Source organism: Harpia harpyja, chromosome 4 (assembly GCF_026419915.1).
Source record: "Harpia harpyja isolate bHarHar1 chromosome 4, bHarHar1 primary haplotype, whole genome shotgun sequence".
NCBI lineage: Eukaryota > Metazoa > Chordata > Aves > Accipitriformes > Accipitridae > Harpia > Harpia harpyja.
Window position 1 is genome coordinate 45,164,579 of NC_068943.1, and position 25,346 is coordinate 45,189,924.

Here is a 25,346-nt window from a genome sequence, read left to right on the forward strand (position 1 = left end):
GGGGAAACCTACTTTACAGGCCAAGAGACCTCCTGTAGTCATTGAGCAGCTCAGAGACATTCAGTTATAAAGCAACAAAGGGAAACAGCCACACCACTTCACCTGGTAACCAGAAGGACCTATACTTAGTAGCTACTTCTCCACAGCAATCCTCAACTCTCAAATCAAGTCATCTACATAAACAAGGGCATTCTATTTTCCCTGAACAGAGAGCAGTGGGCTATTGGTATCTGACTGTAGGCTTCCAGGAACCACCTCCTAGGCAAGGCTAGGAGCCACTCAGGGCTCAGTCTATACAGTGCCCACCAAAGACATGTTACAAACAGGATACAGAAACACAGCATCACAGGTTGTGGTTACAGGAAGTCACTGGTGCTGTGGAGCCACTACTGTTTCTGCCAAGCACAGCCACATCTCACACAGCACATGCCCTACACAGACTCAGAATAAACAAGGCTCCCTGCAGCCAGAGGTGCAGCTCACTGTCCTGCCAACACACCAGCCCTCAATCCTGTCTGGCAGTGACCTGCTTCGATCAGCAGAGCACCTTAATGTACCTTTGGAGCCCTCAGCCACAGTTCAGCTGCCCTCCCCAGCCAGCCAGAGAGCTTCCTCCCAACACACCTCCACCCCACAGTCAAACCCCCCTCATTCCTCCCATCTTACCTCCATGCCTCTAGCTATCAACAAACCCACACAGCACAATCACCACATCCTCCACCTGCATCCAACTCAACCACAGAGAAACTTCTTGAGTGCTCAGTGCCACCCAGGTGGTGGCAATCAGGGCTTGTTAGCAGCAGCCAGGCAGGCACAGGTGCTCCAGAAGCACAGAATGAAGGCTGAGGGCTGTGCTGCCCACCAGCCCAGAGGGGCAGGGTGCCACGCTTTGGAGGCTCTGCATGGTCTGGCTGCTGCACACCTGCAACAGTTCACATGTCCTAGTGGTGTTCTCGGTGCAAAAGCCACTGGGGTGAGGCTGACATGATCCAATCAGTTTTTGCAAGCACAAAGGAGAGCTCCAGGAAGAGACAACGTAAGGCACGTAAAAAGCTCTTTCTTATTACCAAGTGCCTTAGTCTGTGGAGAGCATCCCTCAGAGTGTGATGCTGGTATCTAGAGTTTGGTTCATAAAAAGAAAAAAGTCAGGACGTTGCCCTCACAGGCACTGTTTCTATGCAAAGGCCTTCCCATAACCAGCAAGGACCCCAGGATCTGGGTTATGCTGGGTTTCACACAATAGCTCAGAACACACTCCCCTAGCTCTCTAGAAACGTAGCGGTTTTTGTGGAGTGAAGACAGCATGTGAGGGGTTATTGGGCTAGTACACCAATTCAGGCTGTATCTAAACAGAAAGAAAAATGGCCAAAACATTTCTTAAGAGGAGAGGCAGCTGATGGCCAGTAGCATCTGATCTCCTGCTGCCAACAGGCAGTTCAAGCACCCAGGGTGTTTGGAGCCAGGATCAGCCGCTGCATTTTGTTTTCAGTAGTGCCCTTCTCCCTGTTTTTGAAGTAGGTCTCAGTCACAAGGCAGGTGAGGCTAAAGGGTTTGCTGGGAGGGATTTGTTCTGTCAGAGGGGATTTTGGAGACAGTACTACCAAGTTTGCAGTCTCAAAGGACAGAAATTCTCTGTAAAGTAAAAAAAAATATTTTTTTTGAAACAGAAAGTAACACTCCATATTTTATAATAAAAGAAAATATCCAAAACCTCAACTGAGTGGTTTTAAAAATATAACTGGGAACAATCTGACTTTTCTAACCAGATTGTGAGGATAAGGCCTTAGTGACAAGCTTAGCTCCAGGCACCAAGGGTATTTCCAAGGTCACACAAAAATACCCAACAAGTGAGATGGTGTGTAAATTTAGCAGAGTCACATATTCCCCACTGTGCATGGCACTTTAATCTGGCTTAGCTACACATTTCTGAGGGTTTCCCTGGAGAAGGTCCACCAATCCCCCCATTTATTCACTAAGCAAGGTGAATGTTAGACGAAGGCAGGGAGAACCACGTGCTTTGCCATACTGGCTCTGAAACAATGATAGAGTTCTGTGGGCCTACAGTTGAGGACTTGAAGGATGAACTTGTCAGTTCCCAACAGAGAGAAACTGCTGCTAGCTGAAGGGCAAATCGCTTTCTCGGGATTTCTGGAAAGCTACGGTACCCAATGCTGAATGGCTCACTTGGGAATTATCCTGTAACTCCACCTTTTCATGGGTGTACAGGTGATACCTTTAGCTTGCTGTACAACTGTTCCCTCTCTGCAGTGGTCTGAAACATTGACCTGCCTACAGGGGAGTTGCTGGAGTTAATATAGTCATGCCTGAAAGACTGTTCCTTAGAGAATACAGACAGGAACAAAGCACCAGCTGGAACAGGGAAGAGCAACCCAAAAGGATAAGCCCCATAAAACACATTTTCCAGCTCTGGAAAGCAAGTTCCCTGCCTGCTCTGCCCGTAGGCAGAGAGAAGCTTAAAATTTCTCAGCCTTGGGTAATTTCATTTTAAAAAGCTGTTTGTAAGAAATGTCCACTCCCATCACACCGTCTGCTTTAACACCAGATCCTTCACCAAGCACTTGCGCTGTGAATGACATCCCTGCCCAATAGCAGAGTCAACTACATGTAGACAAGGTAGCCTCTAAAATAAACAAGTCTGGTTTCCCTTTTCATGTTGAAGGTCTTGTATTTGTTGTACCTTCCAGGAAACAAATCAGTTAGTGGCTATTAAGATTATTCATCTAACTCAAGTGATCACAGCAGCTTAAATACACTCCTTTAGAGGCAGAACAAAAGCTCAGGTCCTCAGCAGTAGAGCTCTGGTTCCACTGAGGTCAGGCAAAGTTCTAATTTCACTTCAGTGTTCAAGGATTTCACCCTTTGTCTTTAGGGAAGTGCACACTTTGGAAGGGGGGCTGTTTTGAGAGCACTTGCCATTTTGTCCCATCCCCGGAAAGAAAGGAGCATAAAAACATTTTGTCTTTACTGTTGCTCAGTAAACCAAAGGCAAGAACAAGAGAACTGAAGCAAACTAGCACAGGGGTGTTTGCAGCTTTCACTAAGTAAGGTAGCTGTCTCAGAGACAGGTGAAGAGTCCCATAGCAGGGATTCAGGTAAACATTTCCCTTACACACAGTAGGTTGTGGGATGCAAGGGCAGTTTTCTGAGGAGCCTTTCATATAAAACCAAAGAGCTTCCATGAAAAATCTGGAATTCCACCAAAATCAAAGCACTTGAACTAAGCAGATATCTGGCCTAGCACAGCTGAAGCACAGTGCTGTCATGACCATGGTTATGAACAGAAGGCAGCTTTCCAAGCCCTGCCACCACTACTCCTTTGGAGAGACCTCAGACATGGCTCCTCCCTGCCCTCACAATTAATCTCCTTCCTGCTCTTTTGCTGCCTTTTCTGTTTAGGCAATGCTGCTTGCATGGGGGGCTGTCTTTCACTGATGTTACTCTCTCGTTCAAAGAAGTGTCTTTCAAAGCAGGTAGAAATCGTAGTGGAGATAGAGCTGCTGTCCCTTCTACATGTGTAAGCAGATCAAGATAAACACATGGGTGAGACATTTACATCAGCCTGCTGGTGTGTGCAAAACTTGCAGAGACTTTTTCCGGGCTAGGACTTTCCCAAATAGTTTTCCCTGAAAGAATGCAAGACTTGAGCATCTGCCCAACAAGACTTCCTCATGTTTCCATAATAATAATAAAATAATCAACTTTTACATTTCTCTCACCAATATGAAATTAAGCATCTCCTGGTACCCCCTTAGAGACACATCTAAGGGAGGATGCACTGGAGCAAACAGAAAACCTTCAGGGAGCTCTGGGTCAGGCCCATTGTTATCAGGGCACCATGGAAATCACATTTTGGCTGGTTCAGTCTGGTCCTTCATGCCATTAGATTCCCCAGGAATTAGCTCATGGTTTCTTATAAACTCACACATCAATGTTTAAATCAAACTTTGGCAGCTGCTTTGCAAGGGAAGGGGGAAACCACACAAGTCATACACTCTCCCTTGCTTGCTTGCTTGCCTAACCCTTCAGAATGTAATTTTTTACTATAAAAAGCTGAACTTTTACAAGCCAGGAGAACATCAGAGGGGGCCCAGCAACACATTTTCTGTGCTACTTTGTGGATTGTGAGTACTGAACATACCAGCATTTACTTAAAACAGGGAGTCCGTTTGCTCAGCCTTTCTCCTTGGTTACTTTCCTGACCAAAAGGCTGCTGTTTGGTAATAGTTATTGCTACGGTAAAACAACAACAAAACTCCAACAACAATAACACAACCAGAATCTCTGCTGAACTCAGGAGCTGGTCCCAAGCCAAATGCATTATTATAAAGGGCTCTAAAGACGCTTTTCAGGTGGTCTTTGGGAGCCCAGCAGTTCAAGAAAAACCTTTCCTGTAGAGAGAAGCTGTTCTGACCCTGGAGACCCTGTGCTGAAACCCAGGGCATGTTTGCAATTACAGGGAGGTAAAAGCCAGTTTCCTCCAACCTGTTTAGTAGTACAGGCTTTCCTGTTTCCCCAGCATAGGAGTGCTGGAGTTGAAGCCTTCACCTGATGAACTTAGCATCTGGGGATCTCTCAGTCTTAGGACCTGATGACTGACAATACAGGATTGTACCAGCAAATTACAGCTGGCAAGGGAACATAGCTGCAGCAGCCTGGGGCCCAGCAGCTCTGCTGCAATGTTACAGCTGCATGTTTACGCCATAGGAGCACTCAGCTGCCCCACCAAAGCCTCTGCTCCCCCAGGTGCTGTGCAAAAAAAGCATTACAAGGGTGTCCTTACTAAAAGGGCACAGGAGCTCAGTTTTCCAGCAACTCCTGTCCTCCAGAAGGTGTGGTGCTCAGTCATTCACGAATCATTGATGCTGGCACACAGGCAAATACATGTGTCTTCCTTATATATTTTTGCATCTAGGAAATAGATTGCAGCATCTAGGATTGTCTCCTTCTAAAAAGACTTTAGAGATGCCAACTTTTAGAGACAATCAGCAATATGAAAACATGGAGAAAACTGGAGCCTTGTATGGGGACCCAGCAGCCCAAAGAAAGTAGGGAGCAGCATTCCAGAGCAGCAGGGAATTTTTCCTGTAGTCCTGCTTCCTTGACTGCTGCAACCACCTGAAGTCCATCTTCCCCCAGTGGTACTTAACCATCTGCAGTCAGTAAGTCATTTCCCATGCAAGAAGTGTTCAATCTCCTTGCTGCCACTGTTTTGTAAGGCAGGATGTTGCATTCAACAGGACGTGGCGCAGCCTCATCCAAGAAAGCTCCAGGCTGGGACTCATAAGACATGCATTTAATTTCTCAACTTTGCCACTACGCTTGCTGGAGACTGTGGCATTTTGTGGCTCAGCTTCCCTCCCAAAGACAGTAAAAACCTCTCTTCGCATCGCTTTCCTGACCTCTCCTCCCCTCTGGATTAGGCAATTACCTACTTGTTTTATCAGTAACAAGTTTTTAAGTATCTGGCGGAGCCTGACTGCTAAAGTAAGCACCTAGCTGAAAGCTGCTAATCTGCAGTCTCCTGTGCTGTATCTCATACAAAGTGCACTTCTGGCCAAGATCCCAGAGGTAGGAGGTGCCAGGAGCTCTCAATAGGTACATGCCAGCATTCAGAGAGGCACATACCATACACACAAGGCCCCATTCCATTTACTGTAGTTTGGCCCCATCTGAGCTGTATTTTCCTGGTGACGTTGAACTACCAGATGCCTCCCCTCCAGCCAGCATGCCGGAAACCACCTTTGAAAAGGAGCTAGTGCTAGAAACTGAAATTCTCTACTTTCTAGCCAACAGTGCAAAGAACTTTGCAAACACGAACAAATTCTATTTCAACCTTCCTTGCAAAGAAAGCATTTGCTCCATTTGGCAACCTGAATTCACACAGCCTGAATAAAGCACCCATTGCATTAAAGATTTTCCGCATTTACAAACCAGATTCTTACTTATCTCCTCTACCCATCACTCCACCTTTACCATCTTGTTTCACTTTTGAAGACGTTTCATTTAGCACCAGGTCTGACATGTTACTCAGAGTGCATAGCACCTTCTTCCATGAGTATGTCCTAGACACTATGAGCAAAGAGGCTCTAAGACAACCTTTTGTGTCCACAGTGCCCTGTTATGGGGTCATCCTGCCTTTCTGTTTGCAAAGACACCTAGTGTACTTACAGAAAGACACCATCATGAAAGCCAGGCACTTCCCAGCAAGCTAACTAGGCTCCAGCCACCGAGTTCACACATTAAGACCAACAGTGGTCTAGGCAGGGTTTTACTCCCTAGACACTGCTGTAATTAAACAGAGGAGCTGGTCCCTCCCCAAGAATATCAGTCAAGTCCTACAGAATTATATGGCAACCTTTGTAATCTATAATTAAATATTAATAAATATTATTAGTTTTTAATTATAGCATCTACACATACTTAAATCCACTATTATTTATATCTACTCATAATTGCTCATTAATCACACACCAAGTCAACCCAGCATCACCTGAAAAATTCCACTTAAGCTTTGTAAATTATCATCAAAGGAATGTAACCATCCAAAAGTCTCCCTTCAAGAAAAACGTTCCACAGCATTTCTTAAGTTATTACCTAACACCATACACCTGTAAGAGGTGGAGAATCCCTTTCCCTCCAACCAAACTAATCTGCCCATGTTGCCAGGGGAGCAGGCACTGGAAGCTGATTTTCTAGCTTGTGAAATTGCTCCCAGTGCTGTGGTATACAAGTTCTCTGGAATAAAGCAGTCAAAGCAACAGAAGTTGTGCAAGAGGAGAACCGTGTACTCCACAGCTGCACGAACAATGCCTATTTCACTTTGCCCCACAGCTGCTGCAAATGGTCCTCATTGCGTTCATAAAATTCAGTCTAATTGGGGCTTTAATACTCTGATAGGTTTAGGGAAACACATTCCCAGTTGCTTTAATACTCTGATAGGTTTAGGGAAACACATTCCCAGTTGCACTACTGAAAGACAAAATCACGACAACCTGTCTTTGGGGCTCGATGAGTTTTAATCCCCTCCCTCCCCTGCAAGGGTATAAATAGTACCTGAAAAGGTTCCATGATTTTCCACACAGTTTCTAGGACTCTCTTCAAGGCTTCCCAGGATTTTTTCTCCCCACTCTCCAACCTGCGTGGCTTGTACTTTTGACTCCATCAGCAAGGGGTAAGAATTTATGAACCTGTGATTTTGAATAAACTTCTCAAAATAGTTAAAAGTGCAAAGGACAGAAGGGAAGAACAGAAGCCAACCAAACTAGAATTGGTATGATTTGAGCAAATAATTACCAACAACAGAGATGAATCCAGCTGGTACCAAAAGGTACCAGCAAGTGAACACCTTTTTTACGAATAATTTCTACTTTCACAGTTCTGAGGCAGAGCCATCCCAGAACTGTTAGCCCCACACAGACACAGGACTAAGGCACAGTTGTCCTGAGCTCACTCTCTGAGGCCAGAGACTGCAGTTGGCAACAGACAATGAGACTGGCCAAAGGACAAGGAGCCCTGCTGGTTAGCACAACACCACTGGACAGGTTTTTTGACCTTACGGCATACTGGAGTTTGGAGGACAGAATGGGAGGTAACTGATGCACTGAAGTGACTTTGTAGAGGACTTTCTGGGGAGTCCAGTGGAGCTGCAATGATCAGGGAGGCTGAAATGTCTCAGGCTTTCATACTCAATCAGAAGGAAGAATACCATTGCTACTGTACATCCAGACAGATGGGAGGTGATGGTGTGGACTTACACTTACAACCTATCACAGGAGGAAAGTTGTATGTTAAACTCTAGACCTGAGTGAGTTCAGTGCCTTTAGTCACAAGCCAGGGGTTTGTATCTAGCCACCAACACAAACATAATACACACCAGTGAGATATGGTTTTGGGAACTGTCCAGGGCATCCTCTTCCTCTCTCACTAAAACTCTTTCCAGTCTTGTCTACCTGGACTTTTAAACAAAGATAAACTAGTGCAAATCACCCTTCAAACCAATGTGGAGTTCTCCTGCACGCAAGAGCTTTAAATCTCCTCCATCAAGCTAACTACCCCATGGTTACAAATCTCAGGAGAGACAAGCACTTGGAAACAGGCTCACTCAGTGAGGAGTTGCAAAGCATGAGGGACCAGTGGGGGGTATTTTTTTTGGCTTCAGCTCCAGGGGCATAAAGATAGATTTCACTTGGCTAAGTTGTAGAATGCAATTAAGGACCATGCTGCTCTCCCCTACTAGTGGAGGAGAAAAGTTTCTTACTGGAGCCAAATAACTTTGACAAACTAAACAATTTGCACAGTGAAGATCTTCAAGCTTCTTGTTAGTGAACCAGAAAGGCAACAGCAAGTGCACTGAAAGGTAGGGCAGCAAATGTAATTCCTCTCTTAAAAAAATGCTTGGGCATTATAGGAAATTGCAGTAATAAGGAAATTAAGTGTCACAATAATTGAACGTAAAGATAGAGGACTGCTAGACCAAGGACTGGCAGTGACAAAGCTCCAGCTAGTGTTACACACAAGTTATATCCAAGTGGTGCATACACAAAAAATCCATTAAGACAGGGTTTGGCCAAGGTTTTCTATCAGGACTTCCAAAAAAGCTATTGCTAGAGAGCATCCTTGTTACTTTTACACTGCAAGTAAGTAATGCAAGTGTGGACTGTCATCACCAGAGCCCAACTTAGCATGGTTACAGTACACATGCAAAGGACTTGATGGCATAGAAAAATGCAGCCAGAACTGACCCCTCCGGTGCATGTGCTGAGCTGCCTATTCCAGAACTGTCCTAACCACTCTGCCTCAGCAAACTACAGGTGCAACACTTTGCTAACTTGATACATGTTTTCTGTATGGGAGCTGGCTTAAGTGCCAACTGCCAGAAACATGGTATCAGAGTGGAAAACTCTCTGCATTGATCTGTTCAGACATGTTCAAAGGAGTTTTTCTTAATTTAGGGCATCTCTGCTCCCTTTCTATACCGGGAAGACTCACGGTTATCTGAAAGTCCAAAGACTTGTCACTTTCTGTGGGAAAGCATTAACACACAAACAGTTTTAATAAATGTCATTTAAAAACATTTGTGCCCTGGGGTTTTGAAGAGGAATGCCCCAGTATCCTGCTGAGAACATGTCTGCATGGGAGAATTATGGATCTGTGGCACAAAGCTTTAGGTTGAGATTTATCACCATATACAAGTTGTACATCCTTTCAATGCCATGTATCCTTCCATCTAGCAAATACAAAATCATTCTAAGACTACAGATCAAAACCATGCTATAATTCTTAGGGCGAGGGGGAGATGGAAGAGGAGTGCCAGCTTAATTTCTATCAGTCTAAGGTGGAACTATCTTCATAACTCTTGCCTTGGCTGAACTGAACTCAGCAAAAGGCCTGAGGGACAAGCCACCTGCACACCAGCATCACTGTACTGAAGGACAGAGGAGACAGGGCTTTCCTGATGCCCCTGACACAGGCTGACCCCTCATACTCAGCAGGGTGATAGTGTCTCACTTTTTATTATGTGTTCAGTCATCATTTCAGGGTGCTGCCTTGGACATGCAGGGGAACACTAGGGCTGCAGCCCCAGCATGCAGTGATACAGCACAAAAAGGAAGACAGGAAATTGGGGAGATGGGAATTGCCAAAACCAGATCTGGGATGCCTCTCTCCTGATAACAGAGGATGCAAATAAACACCACTGAAGTCAACAGGAGTTTTCTCATGGATTTTAGTGGAGGCAAGATTTCACCTTGGGATTTAAATGATCCTGTGGCTTTCTCTTCCCAAACTCCAGCCTTTCTTGAAGCAGATGGGCTGAAACACACTCCTCACTCAGAACAGAAAACGAAAACATGACCTGGCAATCATTGGAAGGCTCCCACAACCTTGTCTTTTATGAACGCCCACATGTCATTGCTACACAAACAAGAGCTGCCAGTGTGGGAGACTTTGGGGCGATATTCCAGCAAGACAGGAGAAACAAATACCAAAACAAGAGAGCAACAGCATTTTAACAGCTTGCCTGGAAGAGTAAATATTGACTGGTTAACTGGAAAAAGCCAGCTCATCCTCCTTTTTGGTGAGGGCAGTTCTGGCACAGAGGAGAAGCCCTCACAAGTTAGCAAGCACACTGGGCTTACAAAACACTACAAGGAAGTTTCTTAGCAAATATTTCTGGGAGGTGGCACTGGACAGCTGATCTGCACAATGGCTCTGTTCATGAACAAAGGAATCCCAGAGCCTGTCTGCAGCCTCTAGAGAGTAAGCTAAAAACATAAAAGGAATTCACATGACACCAAGGGTAAGCAGGATTGGGTTGTCTGCACACCTCCCTGTCCCAGCCGAGGAGGATGGCCATGGAGTTAGGACAGATTGCCAGAAACATCAAGTGCTCCAGCAGAGCAGGAAACTAAACCCAGCTCCTCCTGGACAGATGTTGGACACTGGTCTGCCCTCTTTTGTCAAGGAGTCCTTTCAAGAGGTTGAATGACTCAGCTTTTGCCTGCACCAGCTTTCCTTAGCAGTATTTGCTGTCCAAGCACCATCAGCATTTCAGTCAGCTGATGGAGAACTGGCCAAACCTATTTAGGGCATGAAGACCAAGCACAAAAGCACATCAACAATTTTCATCACCCCACTGTTAGGTACAAAGTCCACAGAAATGCATCTGTGAACTCACCAGTAAAAAACACTAAAATTCACAGTCCTTCTCATGCACAGTCCTTTACTAGTGTAATTGGAGTGCCCTACGTGGTGACTACCAGACAGCCAAAGTAAAAGAAGGCTTTTGGGAGTTGTAACACAGCTCTAGAGTCATCTGACTCTCACAGACATCACAGCCGCTCTCACGATGAAAGCTCAGACACATACACACTGCTATTCCTGTAAATCTTTAATGCAGCAGGCATGTTAGACCATAACTGACATTTAAGAGGAAGTCCCATTAACCCCGAGGCTGTTGGTAAGCTCCCTGTAATCTTTTCTTTCCCTGTGTTTAGGAGAAAACACCTTCCTGCCTGAACACCATGGAATATATGCTGTAGCCAAAATTCCAGGGAGTTTTTATGATGTCAAAAAAAAAAAAAAAGGTCCTACACTTAGAAGTTCTGCCTTGTTCTCCACATTCTCACACAATGTAGAAATCAGACCACCCATTTCTTCTCTGCCTAAGTTACTACTATTCCCTCTCACCTGTCTGTGGCCAAAAAAGTAAATGAGGATTGCATCTATTCCTTCACAATGACTCCCATCTCCAGGCCTGTTAGTGCTGGTGAAGACAAGTACAGCCTTGCATTCTGCACCAGCTCCCACATGAGGCCAACTATTTATTTTGGACTGCCAGAAAGATAATATATTTGTTAGCAAATTCTGCAAGATAGAGAACAGGGAGCCTAATTGAAAGGAAGCAATTCATCATTAGTTTTCCTTACAGACATGGATTATCTATCGATAAGTGTCAACTCTCTAGAGAAAATGAGATCCAGAAATAATCCCAGTTAGGCAGGAAAGTTTTCTGGGTTGCTTTAAGAATGGGAGGGGACTTGCTTTGCCCAAAGGCCCTGGTTTAGCTTTTAATTTCTTGTGCACAGTAGCAAAGGGACCATCAGCAATCCCTGAGGAAGGGAGAAGGGAAAGTCTCAGCATGGTGGGGTGGCATCAAGTTTCCTCACTCCCTGCTTGTTCAGCACCTCCATCTCCCACCCTGCCTGGTTGTACTATCAATAGTGTGTGGCTTTAAATGTCTGTAGAAATCTGGAAAGCGCACCACACACTCCACAGGCAGTGGAGGAGGCTCTCGCCCAGCCAGGCAGCAGTCCAACTTGCACAGGAATTCAACATGTGCACACACATATGCTCAAAACTCTTCCACTGACTGCAAGATTTCAGGCAAGGCACTCTGCTCTCACTCAGTCCAGCACCCAGGATTTGAAGGTGAGAAGTCTGCAGCTCCCTAGCCTCATGCATGCCAGGTGCAGGCTGGGTTCAGACTGCCCCATGCAACAGGCAGCACAGTGCTTACTTACCTTGACCAACTAAGGCCAGAGATGCATACCTGTGATGGAACAGGAGACCTGAGTGATGTTTGGTGGGATGCTCAGACACACACACAAGCTAGCTGTATTACAATCTCACAGACAGGACCATCACAACGATAGGACTTTACAGAAGCTACTGAAACAACAAGGAGGAACAGTGTGTTCTGGAAAGCTGATCATAGTGCAGGAGACTACCCTAGGGATGTAAAGAGAGGGATGTTCCCCCTCTCCAGCTATGAGCACTTCTGCACCCCCTGAGGAAGGGCTGGTGCATCCTCTTCATTCAGGGTCTGGCTGCCATAAAGCCACCTGAACCAACTAAACTGAAACTTCACTGCTATCATAGCAACAAGGGATACATAATTGTGGTTGCAGAGAGGGAGAACAACAGTCAGCATCACCTCCTCCTTCACAACCCTACTGAAGGGGTTGTGCAACCCTACAGAGAGGAGGGTGCAATGACCTGCCTGCCCAGCATGCTGGGCATAGCCTGCTGCCCACCTGTGTAGGAAGAGCCCTCCAGGCCCTGTCTCCACACAGCACCAGAGCCCAGCTGCCGGCTTGAGCCCCTCCAGGAGCATCTTGCATCCTCCTGTGATGTGTCCTCAGGCCAGAGCACAAAAGTGCTGGAGGCCAGGAGCAGGCTATCAGAGCATAGCGGCAGGGAGCTCTATTATAATTTGTCCCTCTGGAGAGAAAACACCCAGGCGTCAGCTGCTGACCTCCTCCCCCTCTCCCAGTGGGATCCCAGCAAGGTCAGCCTTGCCACACAACTGCAAGGTTGCAGTCCTGAAACCCAAGGTCTTACCTGTAGCAAAAACCCCAATTCCCCACCCCATCCCCAAGAATTTCAGCCCAGCAGGCAGCCCTGAAGACCCCGTCTCTCCCCACTTCTGGTGGAGCACGGTGCCCTCTCCTGGGGGCCTGAGGAAGAGGCTGGAGATGCGTTTCCCAGCCGGAGTGGGGTGGTGAAACTCAGCAAGGTTCCCACCAGGGACCCAGTGCCTTGGGGCTGGAAGGGAGGAAGCTTAAAACAGAGATTCCCAGCTGTTAGTTGTGATCCCAATTCCTTATATGAGCTTCTGTCGGCCATGGCCTCCAAAGGCAGACCATCCTAACAGAACTGAAGAAGAATAAAGATCTTTTGCAAACTGCTGTCCCCATCTCCTAGAGCTGCCACCACTGACCACCAGCCTGCAGAGGATGCTGTATGGAAAGCAAGAAAAGTTGAAGGATCATAAAAATGCTTGGAAGCTGAGTGGAAATGAACATGTTTTCTGCGGGGCTGGTCCTCCAACTCTTTCCCTCAGATGCCTCAGCCAACATAATTCCTTCACACAAGCACACCTCTGCTTCCACATGGTTCCACCTCCTGTCCTGTCTCCCCTGCAGTCTCTATGCCTTACACCACCCTCACTGTATATATCTGGCTGAAAAACTACAAATGCCTCTTCCTAATGCTACACCTTACACACATCCTCCCTTTGCTCTTTCACCTCTGCCACCCCCTCTGCTCTGCCACTCCCTGGAATTCACCAGCAAGCCTGAGGCAGAGATTTATAGCCCTGCATCACTCTCCTTCTTCATGGAAGCCATTAGTTTCTGCCTGGTACCCAGTATAACTGGCTTAGGCCAGACAGCTGTACACATTTCTCTCTAAATCTCCCTGGTGTCACTTGGTGAGTGATCCGAGCACCCCGTCTCCTTAAAGACACTACCCATTGCCTTCTACACCCATCCCTGTGTCAAAGAGGAGAGAAGCCTTCGAGTTCTCTGAACACTCCCCTGACGAAGACATATCTGCAGGCAAAGAAGATATGTAGAAAGAGGACCCCAGCAAACAGATGCACAGGTAGCTAACTGGAGACATGCAATACTGTCTCCTCCCTCTCACCTCCTCACTGCACTAGGGATGCAGCACCAGGCACTGGCTCCAGCTGTTTGCAAAGCAGGCCTCAGGGTGTGCGGAGCATGGCAACATGACAAGTGTTGTGTTTGCACTGCAGAGTGTACTGCCCAACCTGGTAGACAGACCTGTTTTGCCAGGCTCAGCTAGAAGAAACAGAGGTAATGCAGGGCTGCAAGGCAGTCACCTAGAGAAAGAATGAGAAATGTTTTTGAGATTTTAGCTCCCACACCAGCCCTCCCCACACCCTTAACAGCAACAGCCACTGGAGGGGAGCTGGCCATTTCTTTAATCGTTTTAAAAATACCTCCTTTATCCCTTCTCCAAGCCTACGGCATGTTCTGGCTATTCTGTGCTTGCCCCAGTTTATAGAGAGAATGACACAGGGTGCAGTCTGAGCAGCTTTGGGGCTTTTATGTATAGCAGAGCATTACCTAACAAGTGTAGGTAAGAAGAGGAGCCCTGGGTTCTGACAGAAAGCTGAACCCAATTCCCTGGAGCAAATAGTGCATGCACAAGATACAAAATCAGCTTTGCAAGGGAAGATAAAGCACCTTACAGCTAAAAGTACTCATGCCAAACCACTGAAAGAGGCAGAGAGAGCAGCAGCACCGGCAGGCAGGAGAGTTGGGGGAATCTGTGCTGGGTAGATTTGGCATGGGGAGAAGACTGCTATTTCATTTGGATGGGAAACCTAACAGCCTTGAATGAGACAGCAGTCCTGTTAGGCCAGATGTATTCACGTTACGAGACAGCCTGTGCAGTCCAGAGGCCTGCTGCAAAGCTTGTTGAAGTCGGCATTTCCACTGACTTTTGGAAAGCCTTAAATCTGTCCCTCCTCAAACAAGGCAGAGAAAGGAAGTGCTGTCATCCCTGTTTCATGAGGCATTGGGGCTTTCTCACAGTCATGCAGGGTGTTGTTGGAGCTGAGCAGGGAACTGGACCCAGTACTTCTGCTTTAGCCACCAAAGCAGCAGGTTTGCATACCTATACACTGCAGTGACCGTGGCAAGTGCTCTGCCCAGTTGCTTATCACTTGTGTTTTCCTGTCACCCTCCAAAACAGCTGGCATTTGCCACCCTGCTGACATTGGAGCAGATGTCTTATTAGCACAGCTAGAACTTGGGAGGCTGGAAAAGCAAGGAGGATGAGCTCAGGTGGGAAGAAGCAATAATAACAGCAGGGGCAGGCAGATTCCGGAGAAGCAGAGATCCCTTTTTGTGCCAGCTTCCCTAGTGAAGATCCAGAGAGAAAATAATGGATATTTATAAGCAAACCTGTCTCTAAGGCAGCAGTTTCCAAAGTCTAATAATAGGGTTTGGACTTGTTTATTGCGTGATTCAGACAGCATTGCATAAAGCTGCTGGAAAGCTCCTGCCTGTCCCCAGAGCATATTCTCAAGAAGCTGTGAGTTAGAGGAGGGCCTGAGTCCAGCTGCAGTGGGTTCAAGCCAGTAGGGTACCAACAGGTTCTGTCTCTTCAGAGGTGCAGTCAGAGCCAGCAGAGATGCTGGAGCAAACTGGGCTGTGCAGAAGTATAAAAGCCTCCTCCCAGGGAAAGCCAACCACCCACTCCCTCTCTTGAAACAGAAAGGTAAGAAGCCAGGGAGCCTGATAATGACACCTCTTGCTTTGACCCTTTGGTTTCTCACACCTGCAGCAGCACTGAGCAGAGTCCAGGAACCATGGTGCAATGCGCTGTGAAATGTGGGCAAGGACTGCACCTGCCTCAAATATTTTGCAGCAGTGGAAAAGAACGTCAGGGATGTGGAAAGCTACCTGTCCCAAAATCAAGGTGAAAACCCAAGTCAAAGACAAGACTGCTGCTACTATGCCTTGACCACTGGGCTGGTCTCAAACCAGACCTGGTAGCATGGGCAACTGCTTATGAATTTACCACAAAAACCACATCCAGCAGCCCCGTTGTTGTTTCTTGCTGACTCAGACACAATGTGTTGAAAGTGCAGCTTCCCCAGCCAAGTAGGAGGGGAGGATTTAAAAAGGAAAGGTCACACCAGCTGCCTCTGTATGAAGGAGAAAACAGGGCTGGGCTCTGCAGCATAGGGCAGCACCTGGACAGCATGTTCTGAGGCAAAATAATTGCAGTGATCAGCTCTCCACCCTGCTCTCCGCTAGACAGTCTTTCCAACCAGCCCATTTCAACAAAGGACAGAGGAAACTTCCCAGAGAACACCTCTTTGCGCACTCCAGGCAGGACAAGTGCTACAATGTCACGCAGACTATTAGAAACCAGAGAAGGCCAGAGCAGCCTTCTCTGTGCTGGGTGGAAGACAGAGAAGCTTGTCCCTTTCTAGAAAAAGTTGTCTGAAGCCTGTTTTGTCAATCATGTTTAAACATTTACCTAGTAATTCACCTCCCAAGCAGGATTCATGGAGTTACAGGACAAGTGAGTGACAGTATTGCATGAGAACCCAGGCTGCTGGCTCTCTTGTCTAGTCTCTAGTCAGGCATCCAGTCATATGCACTTGTTTGGAGGAGACCAGGGAGTCTCCGCCTCTGCATCCAGCCTCAGACCCTGCCTCTTCACTGATCCCACAACAAAATGCACCTCTGTCCAGTCCTGGCTGCAGTTCTCCAGTCTTGCACAGCAGTTACCCTCTGGATGAAGAACTGGGCAGGAAGGCATTGATCAAGAGTCCTGCTAGGCCATGATGCTCTCTCACTGCACGTCCACCCTGACCTTTTTTCGCTGCTTAGCAGACATAGCTGGAATTTGCAAAGCAGACAGATGGGGCCTCATTAGTACCTCTCCAGGCGAGCGGATAGAGACATGTGCAGTTATTCACGGGGTCATGCGCTGAATCTCAGCAGGGCTGCGATAATGCTCAGGTTCTGACAGATGCTGGAGGAGAAAGAAGTTCACAGCTCTTTCCTCCAGCAGTGCCGGGAGAGCTAGGAATGCAAAACTGCAGAATGTCATTACCAGGGCCTCTCTCCACTGCTAGTTTGAGCCCTTCTTACAGCAACAAAATAAAAACACAACCTACTAACTCGATACCTTTTGTTGGATGTGAGGTGGACTCAAATACTAAGATAATCTCTACTTCTTAGATTAGTACAATTAGCAAGGAAAGAGCTGTTACCAGTAAGGCCACAACTAAGAACTAAGCATTAGGCTAACTAGAGACAAGGCAGAGGAATAGGGGAGAGGAAACAGCTGTTGTTGACACTGCCCATCACTGTCCCAGGTACCAAACTTCAGTCCGGTCCCTTCAGTATCACTCAGAGGATGCAGAGTCTGCTTTGGAAATAACTCCGCCCACCAATGCAACATGGCAAGTGAAAGTGCTTCCCCATCCCTATGGAGAGAAGAGTTGTCAAACAGCAGCTGCACTCTAGATACGACAGACCAGCTGCTAGCATGCCATAAATCTGTCCTAGAACAACCAGCTCCCATGCAGACCTGCCAGTCACACCTGAAAGCTAGCCCGTGGCATTCCCAGCTAAGCCAGCCTGAAGCCCTCTCAGCCTACATGCAGCCCTCAACATTTTATTCACTGTTACTCATGTCCAAGGTATCTGCTCCACACACCTCAACTCCTTTGCCCCTACTTCTTCACACACAGTCTCAGCTCCTGGCTTCTGAGAGAGTACATTATTTCAAATAATTTTCCTACAGAAAGAAGAAAAAAAACTTTGAACAGGAAGAAGAACCTGAGTCAAGGAAACCTTAAGTATCACATCTGTGGAGATGCAGTGTCCTTTTCGTTTTCCTTTCAAAAAAGAGCAATTTGCATTGAACATGCTTGGAAACATGTTTGAGTCCAGGAGTGCCCTCCTCTGACGTGCCCCTGAGCCCAGGCAGAGCCCTAGGTGGAGACGACCAGCTTACACATACGCCTGCCTTTGGAGCAGGTTGCAGCTGAACCTCAGGAACAGGCAGAAAAAGCAGGAGCAAAACTGAAATGGACCTTAAATCCTGCTGCAGCAGACAAGCAGGAAAAAATAGTTCTGTGGAAATCGTGACTTCCCTCAGCCTATTTCTGAGACTGTCAATCTGTCTCATTGCTGGCACTTCCTCAGGGACTCTCCACCTCAGTGCTCCTTGTTGCAAAGACTGGATGAGCTCAGACAAGATGAAATTTACTGGGTCCCAGTATTTCACAGCAGCACTTGTCCAACCTGCAGTGCTCTCAGCCTCAATTTAAAGGTGGAGAAATACTGCCAGCAAAGAGGAGGTTAGGAATACTGTAACCCCTGTACATTCTCCAACCAACTGCGAGTGTCTTGCGCCATCTCTCAGCTTCATGCAAGACACCTGATCTAGCCACAGTCATGACCGCAAGGTTGTGCCCATCCATGGTTCTGTCAAGAAACCAGCTTCTGTCACTGTGTCAGGTCAGACACTAGCAGCACTGCAGAAAGCCATCTAGATACCTTCTTTTCAGAACCAGCCAGAATAATAGGAAGAGCCCTTCCTCCAAAGACAGAAAGGAGACAAAGGTGGATTGCCTACACAATCCTGATGTGCTACTCAACAGGTTTGGTCACAACACCCCTCTCTGCCCAAGGCAAACTCTAGGAAGGGAATCCAGCTGAGGCAGATCAGCAATTTGTGGTTTGACCCTTTACCCACAAGTTCACAAACCACAAGACTTTATTTATTTTTTAATACAGACCATAAATTAGCTGCCCCAAGCATCCCTCCTACAATGAGATCATACATTTGCGTTAATTAGGGTCAAAGCAAAAAGAAAAGAAAAAAAAAAAATTGGAAGTCCCTCCCTCAGGCTTGCTAACAAAACCAGAAAAGTAAACAACAAAATGCCTTCAAAAATGTTTTGTTTTGGATGCAGCTCCAACTTTTGGTGCACATCTGCATTCAAAAAGAAGATCCTTCATCCAGTTAAACCTGAGCCAGGCTGGCAATTCTTGCAGTCTCTTGCTCAGGACCAGATGCACATACTCCTTGGACTTGTACTGCTCACTCCATCTGTTTATTTACTAGCAATCTTCTTGTTATTGATGGCTTATTCCTTCATCTCAGCACTGCACAGAGTGCAACAGTCCTGACTTGTGAATTATGAAAAGATGAGGGGAGCCTTAGCATTTCCTATCAGAAATCTCACCTATGGCTCAGTCTTTATGATGAAAACACCATTAGCAGCAACTTCACCTTCTTATTCCCAGTGGTCTCAGCTGGGATTGATAGATTGCCTCTATGCTACAATCTGGCTGCCCCATAGCACTACCCATGACAACAATTGTGCATTAGCAGGGACTAAAGGAAGAGAGGCCCTGGCTCCTTTACCTGCTGCCAGGAAGGCTGGTTCTGTGCCAAAGACACTAGATGAGAAACAACTTGTAGGCAGACTCCATGTGTGACATTAAATGAGTTGTTGGGTCAAGATCTTTGCAGCACTGAGACTCCCAACTTCCTCCTGAAATCAGCATTAAAATGTGATCTACTCTTGCCAACAATAACAACCCTCCCTTTTTCTGCCTCATCTCTTTAGCCTGCAAATTCTCCAGGTGGCAGGACTAACTCCACCTGTTTGCATGGTAAGCAGCAAAATGGAGTCCCTGCCTTGATTTGAAACTCTGGAACTCAAAGCTGTCCAGCTGTCCACTACGCGTAGCTGCACCTGCATTTACGACCTGGAACCAAACATTTGCCGCATTCCTCTGGAAAACAGGAATAACTCCTAATTATTTTCAAGTTATCAGTCTCCCACCACCACCACAAAACAGGAATCAAACTGGAGAGGAAGGTGGAGCAGCCACAGTCATTCAAAACAGTTATTTACTGCACTGTCTTTTCACGTTAAACATGAGGTTATGGGCTATGACAGCATGGAAGTGTCACACAAACAGCACCAGAGAGAGGTGCAATTGGTTCTTTAACTGCATTTGTTTATTTGATTTAAGGTCAGGGATTAGCAAGGGGAGAGGCAACAAGCAGGGCAAGAGTTTTGGTTTTGATTTACTGGCACTGTAGAGCCCTGTTCAACACATGTAAACTTTTATGAGGGGTAGAGCCGGCTGGAGGGAGGTGGGGGAATACTATGAGCACAGACACTACAACACTGATCTGCAGTGTGACTCTGACCTTCCAGACCAACTCACCCAGGACACCAGTTGCTTGGCTGAAAACCTTGAAGCTCCACATTTGACTCTTATGAAGGGTGATACTCGCACAGGGTGAAATCCATCTCTCTGAAGAGAGTCAAGACTTAGACACCGCAGATGGTTCCCTAAGCCTTCAAAGTCTGAATTCAGGGTCTCAGCTTCAAACTGCTGCTCCATACAGTGGGGGTGCAATGGAAGGGAACTGCATTCTCCATGCTGTAATCATCCAGACAATGAAGCAGCGCACTGTTTGCTCTTATCATGTTTTGCACTTTATAAGCTGTGTTTCCAATAGAGCACAATGCTGTTAAAAAAACTCCTCCTTGAAATGCAGGGGATTCAGAACACCTCTCCCTATGTTTCTGAAGTTTCTCTTATGATTCAGCCCATGCCTTGTTGCTCATCCAGCTCCTCCTGCTTTGTCTCAGTAGTATGATGTTAGCTAACAGCCCCGTTGGTACAGCTTGCCCTTCCCATCCTGCTCAGCTGTTAACCTGCAGACTGGCCTAGAGATCTGCCAAGCACTGCATTCTACACCTGGACCAACACATGTATCCTCATGTGTATCTGCATGTGCTTTTCTGTTTGGATCCCAACAGCTTCCAAACATACAAATCTGCTTCCTGATCCACCTGCTCTGGCACTCTGTCACTGCACACACAGACCAATCTAATCACAGTCACAGTGGGGCATAGAGCATGTGCAGCCTTTCTGCAAAGGGAACTTCCTCTCTGCTCCATCTCATGCCAACCCCACAAGTTCCAAGGATGTGAGTGAAAACAACTCCCTTCATCTAGCTTGTGATACTGCATGTTCTAAAAATGGAGATATAATACATACAGCATTGCTCTGAAGCATATTGGACCAATGTAACACATACTGTCTATTCTGGGAAACAGAACTGAAAAAAAAAATTAATCCTTCTCCTCTCTGGATGATTCCAGAAATTTTAAGATGCTGTAGTCTAGAATTCAAAGGATATTACAGGTATCTTTAAAAAATTATTATAAATAGCAAACAAACCCTTGGTTTCACAGATAACAAAAATGCTCTGATCCCATATAAAACAGATAATTGGCTCAACCCCTAAGTTTGGGGTTTTCTTCTCCCAAAAGCACAGGTTTATCCTTGAAAGTGTCTCCTGGACAAGGCAACTTTAGGCTATTTCTCTGTGGTGCACACTACTTCATTCCTTGAGATTCACTGCATTTCAGTTAATTGTCTCTCAGGTGTTTTCCTCTTTTCCCCTTCCTTTTTCTTAAAAAAAAAAAAAAAAAAATTTCCTAAACATTGTTATCTGAAAAAGTTCCCTAGGAAAAGGTGGGCACTACTTAAGCAGATGAGAACAGTGGAAGAGGGGGGTGGGAGAGAGACAGAGGCTGAGCTGGATTTTCCCAGTGCCAGACTGCAACCTGGAGCAGAACCTCATACTGTCATTCCTTTTTATTTTCCATTTTTCTCTTCTGTGGTGTAATAGATAATAACACAGGACGCAGCAGGGATAATACATTCGTAGGTGGCTGCTGGATTTTCAAATGGTTTCTTACCAATATGTTCTGTGTAGGCAGAGCAGAGACCTGACACTGAGAACTGAAAGCAGATGATGCACCCTTTTTACAGCTGGAAGCTTGCAGAACAAAATCACTTCATGGGAAATCTTTATTAGTGAATCTTACAAGTGCAATCTTTCAAAAAGAGAACTGAAGATGGCTTAGGCAGCTGTCCAAGAGTGTCAGTGGATGCTTTTGGTTTTGTTGCCCAGGTGTGTTGCTAGCCTCCCGTTTTTTTCCTGGTTTGCTTCGACCTCCGGGATTTCAGAATAGTATAGTTTGCATACCACGTGTACTGTTCTGAGAGGAGAGGGACGTAGAATGCACGCAGCAGCTTTGAGGACCTGAAACCAGAAAGGAAAAACAAATCATCCTTAAAGCGCTCATTTGCCAGTATGTTCAAAATGATACAAATGAGGCTTTGCAAAAGATTTGGGCTGGTGAGTCAGTGACATGAGGAATGCTAATGGTTCAGGCATATGAAGCCCAGTCCCATTTTCTCTTTGTCGGTGGGACCAAAGCTGGTTTATGCCAGCATCACCAGTTTAAGTGCAGCAGCTTGCCCAGTTCTTCAGCTTGCCCACGATCCATTCCAGTAGGATTAAGGGGGAGAGAGGGCAGGAAGGTGTTGTAATTATCGAAAGAAACTTAGATCCCAGATACCACTATCCAAAAAGCAGACAGTACAGCCCTGTGGGCCTTTGGTATCATAGACAGGCAGGCCTCCTGTTCCTCAGGGCACGCTATGAAAGTGAAAGATAGCAAGGCTGCATTTAGCTCCTGGCATCTCCTCTTTTCTATCCAATCTTTCTGGCTGCCTATTCCTCCACGCATGTCTGAAGGGCAGACAGAAGCTTTGATGGGTACTGGCATTTTGAAGTTTTGCTCTTGTGCTGATCTTCTGTTGAGGGTATTGAATTAAAGAGGGATGGACTGCTCTAAAGCCTACAAGGCAGTTTGCTGCAGGCTGCCAGCATTGACTCCATGCCCTGCTAGTGCTGGGAGCTGGCATTTCACAGCACTTTGCAACAATTGGACCAATGGAGTACTCAAGCATGGAGGGTTTAATGGCTGCATCAAATTAGTACCTTTTGTTTGGTTGCTAATTGCTGGAACTGTGCTAGCTAAGTACATTTTAAATGCATGTATTCTCTCACTGAGCAAACTAATAGAAAATCCAGGTTTAAATGTGAAGCGGACGAATATAATGTCCTTCAGCAGCAGCACTGAACCTTGCTAGAAGCTTCAAAAATTTGAGCAACTTACTGAAATCCAGGCTGGGGCAGTCTTGCTTCCTCAGCATTGATGCTTATCTCTTTTTAAGATCAACTTATTGGTAAACTATCAACCCTTGACAGACATAAGTCTAATTCCATCCCCATAAATCTTGGAAAAGCAGCACCAGCACTCAAATTTGATTTGCAGCATGCTAAGTGGTCAGGGACGGTACACACATCCAGCATGTACTTGCTGGTCACTGCAATTCACACAGCTTTGCCAAGGTTCTGGACATCCAACTCAAGTCACTTTTTCAGAAGAAAGATGAATTGTGTTTTGTTTGCTTATTATAAGGCAGCAGTGGATATCTTTCAAAAATGCAGTCTAAAAAACAATGGCAGGAACTGCCACTGTGAACTACATCTCCCCGGAGGCTCCCAGGGTTCTTAGATAGCCTTACTGTAATTCATCTGAAAACAAGCAGCTCCTGATCTCCTGCAACTTGGAGTAAAAGACCGTCCAGGAAAAGACTGGTGGTATCTACTTGCATTGGCATAGCACCACTCAGCAGCAGGGTCCTGTTACATAAGATGCCATACAAGCACAAAGCAAGGCATTTTTCAATTGAAATGTTCCCTCTTTAGAAAGACAAAGTGACAGACAAAGCAGTATTCTTGCCACACTGGAGAGGGGAAACTGAGGCAGAAAGTATTGTCTAACCTCAGAGAGACTAAGCAAGTCTGAATTACTAAAATTGACAAGTCCCACTTCTAACTGTGAGACTCTGCCTCCTTTCAACATCCAGCATCTTGTAAGCCTGCTTTTTGCCAAGCGCTCAGCTTGTGCTTTAGGATATAAAAATGCTGATTGCTTCACTTTGAAGAACAAAAAGCTCAGTGATAATGCTTAGGCCCTTTATAAATTGCAAAGCACCCAGCAAAGTCCCTAAATAAAAGAATCACTGGAAATGGTTGCTCTTTGTGAATTCCTGAGGTGCTGGAATCAGGAACATGTTCAAAGCATGTTAGTAGCAAATAACTAGGCAGAAGATGGTAATTTTGGTGTATTCTGAACAAGGAACATTTTTTGCAGCTGTCATTTCCTTGTGCCTGTAAATTGGAGGTCAGCCCTCCCTCCAGTCACTAGAAGCAAAGGCATCCATTTGAAAACAAGTGCTTGAGTTTCCTCCTCCATCCCTTGTGGCTAAAGAACATCATGTCATGGCTGAACTTACCCTGGCATCTCCTCCTCTGAGTCTAACAACCCACCATTGCTATCATGGCTGCTCTCTGTGAATGGTGTGGTTTCATTTCAATTCCCTTTAGCAAAGAAAAAGAAAAGAAAGAAAAACAAGAAAAAGCAACTGTGTTCAAGCTGCTTGGGATGCTGTTTAAAACAAGGAAAATGAAAACTAAGGTAGAGTACCAGCTTGCTGCTACATTATAAGAAAGGGACAGAAACTAGCACAATTCCCCAGAGCTCTGGGTGTGTGCTTGGGTTAAGATGAAATAATTTGTTGAATTAGCCTTGTGTGGTTTAGCTCAGGGACAGAGAGGAAGGCAGCACCATCAGCTGAGGCTGAGGTCCTGAGTATACAGTCTGTAGCACTGAAAATGCTTTCAGTCGCTCAGTCCAGTCATAGAGCTGCCTGCAGTCAGACAACAGCACCAAGTTCACATCCTCCCCTTGACCTGGATGCATCTACATATCTGCCCAGGCCAGCACTGTACGACACAGTGGGCACCCAGTAATGGTGAGTCTGATTGCTGGTGCAACGCAACTAAGTGCGTGTGTTTATCCTCAGTGCTGGTGCCTCTCACAGCTCTGCAGAAACACTGCTATCCAGTCTGTACTTCCTCTTCTTTATACCTTTTGAGAGAAACACTCCCTATACCTCTTACTTGTTGGTATTCTGAAATATAGGCCCAATGCAGCTCACATGGTTGTGCTCACATGGTCTTTATGGCATAGGTCCAGAATGTGCAGGATTCAGCTTTGCTTTCTAGAACAAAAGGATATTCCAGGTGCTGGCAGTAGCAAAAAATCTCCTTCCAAATAAGTCAGCTCAGTGTAACCATCCTGAGTTTGCATACAGCCTGAAATAACAACTCTGAGCAATGAAAGCTCTCCGCATGCTCTTAACTTTGCCGGCAACTCAGCCCTTATTAGCAGCAATTTCAATGTCAGTGTTCACCGTTTCACAGTTTATCTTAGCAGTGAAATGGGCGGGGAAAATACTATTGGTAAAAATAAGATCAAAAAAGGAGAGGCAGGAATGACTGATGGAAAAAAATACCAAGGGTGGAAAATGACGAGAAATGCAGAGCAGAAAGATAGCTGCTCTTCCCACCAGTGGATGTCATACATAATGCCAAGGCACTCATGACAAATAACAATACAGTGAATTGGTGTATAAAGGTCACAGCTGATCTACATTCCTGCACTCCTCCCCTAAAACAAGAAGTACATGCTCCAAGAATGGAGAGCTGTAAATCTCATTCAGCCAGAGACCCCAAAAGTGAAGTTCACC

The 25,346-nt window shown here is 46.1% G+C and overlaps 1 protein-coding gene across 3 annotated transcripts in view; it reads right to left on the minus strand.

Moving 5' to 3' along the window:
- Nucleotides 1-1,421: 1,421 nt before the first annotated feature.
- The window catches only part of ALG9 (ALG9 alpha-1,2-mannosyltransferase), a 54,810-nt gene continuing 30,885 nt past the window's right edge, over nucleotides 1,422-25,346 (minus strand). For 2 of the 3 annotated variants that reach the window (XM_052786567.1, XM_052786566.1), the window contains exon 14: nucleotides 21,690-21,942. In XM_052786567.1, the coding sequence (XP_052642527.1) occupies nucleotides 21,819-21,942 (124 nt within the window). In that variant the 3' untranslated portion in view covers nucleotides 21,690-21,818. Of the gene's footprint in view, nucleotides 1,633-21,689; nucleotides 21,943-25,346 lie in introns of those variants that run through there. The other variant, XM_052786568.1, reaches the window with a different exon arrangement.